This window comes from Gallus gallus, chromosome 20 (genome assembly GCF_016699485.2).
Source record: "Gallus gallus isolate bGalGal1 chromosome 20, bGalGal1.mat.broiler.GRCg7b, whole genome shotgun sequence".
NCBI classification, from domain to species: domain Eukaryota; kingdom Metazoa; phylum Chordata; class Aves; order Galliformes; family Phasianidae; genus Gallus; species Gallus gallus.
This window is the reverse complement of record NC_052551.1, coordinates 7172613-7176707: the sequence shown is the minus strand read 5'-3', so window position 1 is coordinate 7176707 and position 4095 is coordinate 7172613. Positions and strand designations below refer to the sequence as shown.

General features: G+C 35.0%; 1 protein-coding gene across 3 annotated transcripts in view; it reads right to left on the bottom strand.

The window, feature by feature from the left end:
• Window positions 1–1597: 1597 nt before the first annotated feature.
• Window positions 1598–4095, bottom strand: part of PHACTR3 (phosphatase and actin regulator 3) — a 96765-nt gene continuing 94267 nt past the window's right edge. For all 3 annotated transcript variants that reach the window (XM_004947075.5, XM_001233075.6, XM_046903007.1), the window contains exon 13: window positions 1598–3652. In XM_004947075.5, the coding sequence (XP_004947132.2) occupies window positions 3637–3652 (16 nt within the window). In that variant the 3' untranslated portion in view covers window positions 1598–3636. The remainder of the gene's footprint in view (window positions 3653–4095) is intronic.

Genomic DNA, 4095 nt, shown 5'->3' with positions numbered 1-4095 from the left:
ACTCCCAACATCTCAGGAGCCAGAACTCATACAGCATGGCAGCAACAAAACTAAAAAGAAAAAGAAGAAAAAAAGTCTTTGTTGGCTTACTTGTGCAGTTTCTATCCTACACATACTACGTTTATCTCTGACTTCATTATTTCTGAGAGTAGCCATTTCCTAAACTTCATTTCCAGAGAGAAAAATGTCACGATTCAAAGTTCAGTGTTAAGGTAAAAGTTAAAGTAGAAAACTCTTTGACAGTTCCTCAAAGAAAATGGGAAATCTTACTGATTTCTAAATTACCTGTGGTAATTAATACAATACTGTCTTTACTTTTAAGGATTATGGAAAGTCCATAATCATATATAGTAGCTTGAACTCAGCACTCACTGAGCAATTTTTAAAGTTAGCCTTACTCACCTTAAGCAAGGGATTTGACTCAGTGACCTTCAGAAAGGTTCTTACCAGCTTAATTTATGACCTTACATTAAAATGTTTACTTTTATCTTCATTAAAAATACCCTCTTTATAAAGCAACTTCTTCGATCAGAACTGGCTGTGAGAGATTTCCATCCCATGTGCACTGAGAGTAGAATGGAGGGTTGTTAGTGTTCTTATACCACAGAGGGGAAGTAGCTTATTGTGAACACATAGTTTTAAATGAAAAATATTTCCTATAGGTTCAGCTTTAAACATATGAGTCTGTATTCTGCCAGGGGAGAATTGAAATAGAAAATAATCTAGTCTGTTCATTCCATCTATGTAATTACAGTGCACGCTTTTCTAATTTTTGACTCTCTGATCTCTGTTTTTTTTTAAAGCCTGCAATCATTGTCATCCCCACTAGATGGACCTCATGAGATGCAGAATTTTTTTACTAATCTAATCTGTTTTAAATATTTTCTCTTAACTGTACAAGGTTTTAAGAAGTACACTTTACAGCCCAAATTCTTTTTTTACACTGCACATATAGGAAAAAATGTTATTTTTAGTAGGAACTTCTATTGAAATAGAAATATGAAATTGTACTGTCCATCCTCCAATCTTTACTGAACCCCATTAACTTCTAAAAACATTGAGCAAATACAATCAAATTCAACAAAGATACGATTATGAAACATATCGTGCCAAAGTATTTACAAAAGCACAACTGTCTTTTAGTCTGTGGCTTGGAAAATCCAAGGTCATTCAAAGCAGTCAACTAAAATGGCAGAAACTGTGCTGCAGGATTGTTTCTTTTTTCCTTTGGGTAAAGATCAGCATAGGGAAAATGGCCTCCCTGGGCTCAGCGTACCTGCAGTGAAGAGTATCTTAAGTTCTAACAGAAGCAAGCACGCTATAGCACATGCAGTCTCCAAACAACTTGCTGGATTTGCCCATCAGTATACTAACAGTAGTTAGCTGACAGTGATCGTGTGTGGCTCTGAAGTAGTCACAATTTTATGTCTCTTACCAGAGTGAAGCAGAAAGAAGGTTAGGATGCTTGTGATGGAGGGACAGCTGAGGACGTGGGGAAGAACCTTAAACATGTTGCTGCATAACTAAAGGATAGCTAAGTGGCAATAGTGATACAGCTCATAGGTAGTTTGCAATTTAAAAAAAAAAACCACTAAGATACCCTTAAAATATTTATTGTATTTTTTAGACTTCCTTTTAATGTATGTTACACATTTTTGTTATCAGTGAAGGTCTGCGCTGTCTGCACTGGTGCTAAACAGGCATGTTATTTTCGTGGACTATTAGTTAAGTTTGTAGTTAACAGTTCCTAGGCTAAACGATGTGGTTCTGCTTATGAAACACTTCTCACCTTTCTTCTTACCCTTTTTTGTATATTACACCTGGAATATAACTATCAATAAATATTGTATTAATAAAAAGTTGTTGATAAATATAATGAACAGTATGTTAAAAGGCCAGTTACATATTTCTGTGAAAAGCCAAGTTATAAAACTGCAATTAATAGAAAAAAAAATCTTTGGATCAAGTAGTTGGGTGATTCAAGTCTTTGATAAGTAAATCAAACATTAAAAAGATACGCAAAACTACAGCTACCTACAGAGCAAGCTGAATTATCAGGGTCAATTTGGTTGGTCCAGGGCGTAACATCTCCATGATTCATCAGTTTCTTCTAGTGCTGCCCTCAGTGATGCCTATTTTGTGTTACATTGTATGTTCTTACCTTCAGTTCTTAAATGTTAGCTTACGTGGAGTGTAATAGCATTTATATTCTTGCATTCCTGCACTGAGCAGCTGAAGAGAACCGAACATCCATCCACTGTTTGCACTGTTTCTGTTTACGAGCAGGCAGCAATTTAGTAGTAGTCTATGCAAACAATTTTACATACCTTTACTTTCTTGATTATTTTCATGCTTCGTGGAGATCATCTCACCAAAGCTGGAACACAGCACCTCTTCACATTTCTGACATTGAGTCACTTCCTAAAAGGACAGCATTTAAAACACCCGTAGAGAAATTTTGTCTTGGAGGTTTGCGTCATTTTGTTGCTGTCTCATAAGGTATCCTTTCCAGGTATCAGTGTATTTTTTCTTTACTTCTTTTGTTTGTTTGTTTGTTTCCAGTAGTATCTTGAGAAGAATTCTCAGATGTTTATAGATGTCAAGCATTATTAGAAATGTCTAGCTTTTGTAATTTTCTAAACCAATCCTATTTGCTTGTCATTATTTAGTAACTTCTTTCCTTTTACTATCAAGAAATCAGTAAACTATATATATACATTTTTTCTATTAAAAACATTAGAATAATTTGTTTCTTAAGCATGAAAGTACATTTTTATATCAATTGTTTATCTACGGTTGTGCAGATTAGTAACTTCTAATGATATTAACTGAACTTAACTGTCGGTCTTTAGAGGTCTGAAAGTACAGTGTAATGACAATATGGTATGCAAAGAGCCTGGTGCAAAATGTTGGTATTACATAAGGTGGAGGTCCTTAGCTAAAATGATCTTTTGAAGATTCTCTGTTGATAAAGAAGGGATACGATCTAGTGCATAATAACTGAAATCTCTTCCCTTCCCAACTGTCCCTGGGAAAAAAACATCTTCAGGAAACACGTTCATTTCCTGCAATAAGTAGTCATTTAATTAAGGAACAAAAGTAACAGGAGTCAAAAATGCTTGCAGCTGTGTTTGTTAGACATTATATAAAAAAAGAATGAAATTATAATACATTAAATTAGTTTTTAGAACATGAACTTAAGCGTTTTACAAACTAATTGTGGTAAGTTCAAAATGTCTCGTCAACGTAATACTGAATGACAGTGTGTCATGTCCATTATGTCAGAGGCCTTGGAATGGTAAAGCCTGTACATGCACATCTCCTTTTCCATGATAGACTGCAAAACAGCTTAAAACAAGTGGTAAAGGAGAGTAGTAGGTTCTTTCAAGTAGTTTTACTTCAGTCTTTTTCAGCAGCTAATCCCATTCAGCAGGCCGTTGCTCTTCTGGCTTCAAAGTGAAGAACGTCTCTGGTGTTTCCCTCTTTATTTAAGTGCTGCAGAGTTTTCATCCGCAGTCCTCCTTTCACACAAACATCAAGGTATCCAGGTCTGAACATTAGGGAAAGATGATTCCCTGACGTGTGTTCAGCAGCAATATCAAAAAGTAAGGGCAGATTCTTCTCAGAAGAAAATTTCTATGGCCTGTGAAATCTAGGACAAACAAGAGACATTTTTAAACTACCTCAACATTTAAAAAATATACAATTTTAAAAAAAATTCTGGTTTAGATTATTAACTTTTTAAAAATCAATGTTCGTTCTCTTTAACGGTACATTAACTGTATTGTAGAATATTAGCAACTGTAAGCAAGTTTAATATCACTGACACATTGCCATATGTATGCCATGACTGTAGTGCAGTTACACCTCTCAGGGTCCAGCCAAGCCATTTTGTAGTTATCGGGGAGTGCAAATGTAAAATATATGTAGAGCCTGTTGGTTTGTTTTTTCCTTTAGGAGTTAGGCCACAGTTTTCATTGTCAGTAACATTCTTTACTGTGCCATGATGTGATAATTTTGTAAGAATAAGGCTGATGCTTTGGGAAATAAGAGAACATACTGTTAGATAAATACATGATAGTCTCAGATTCTGTC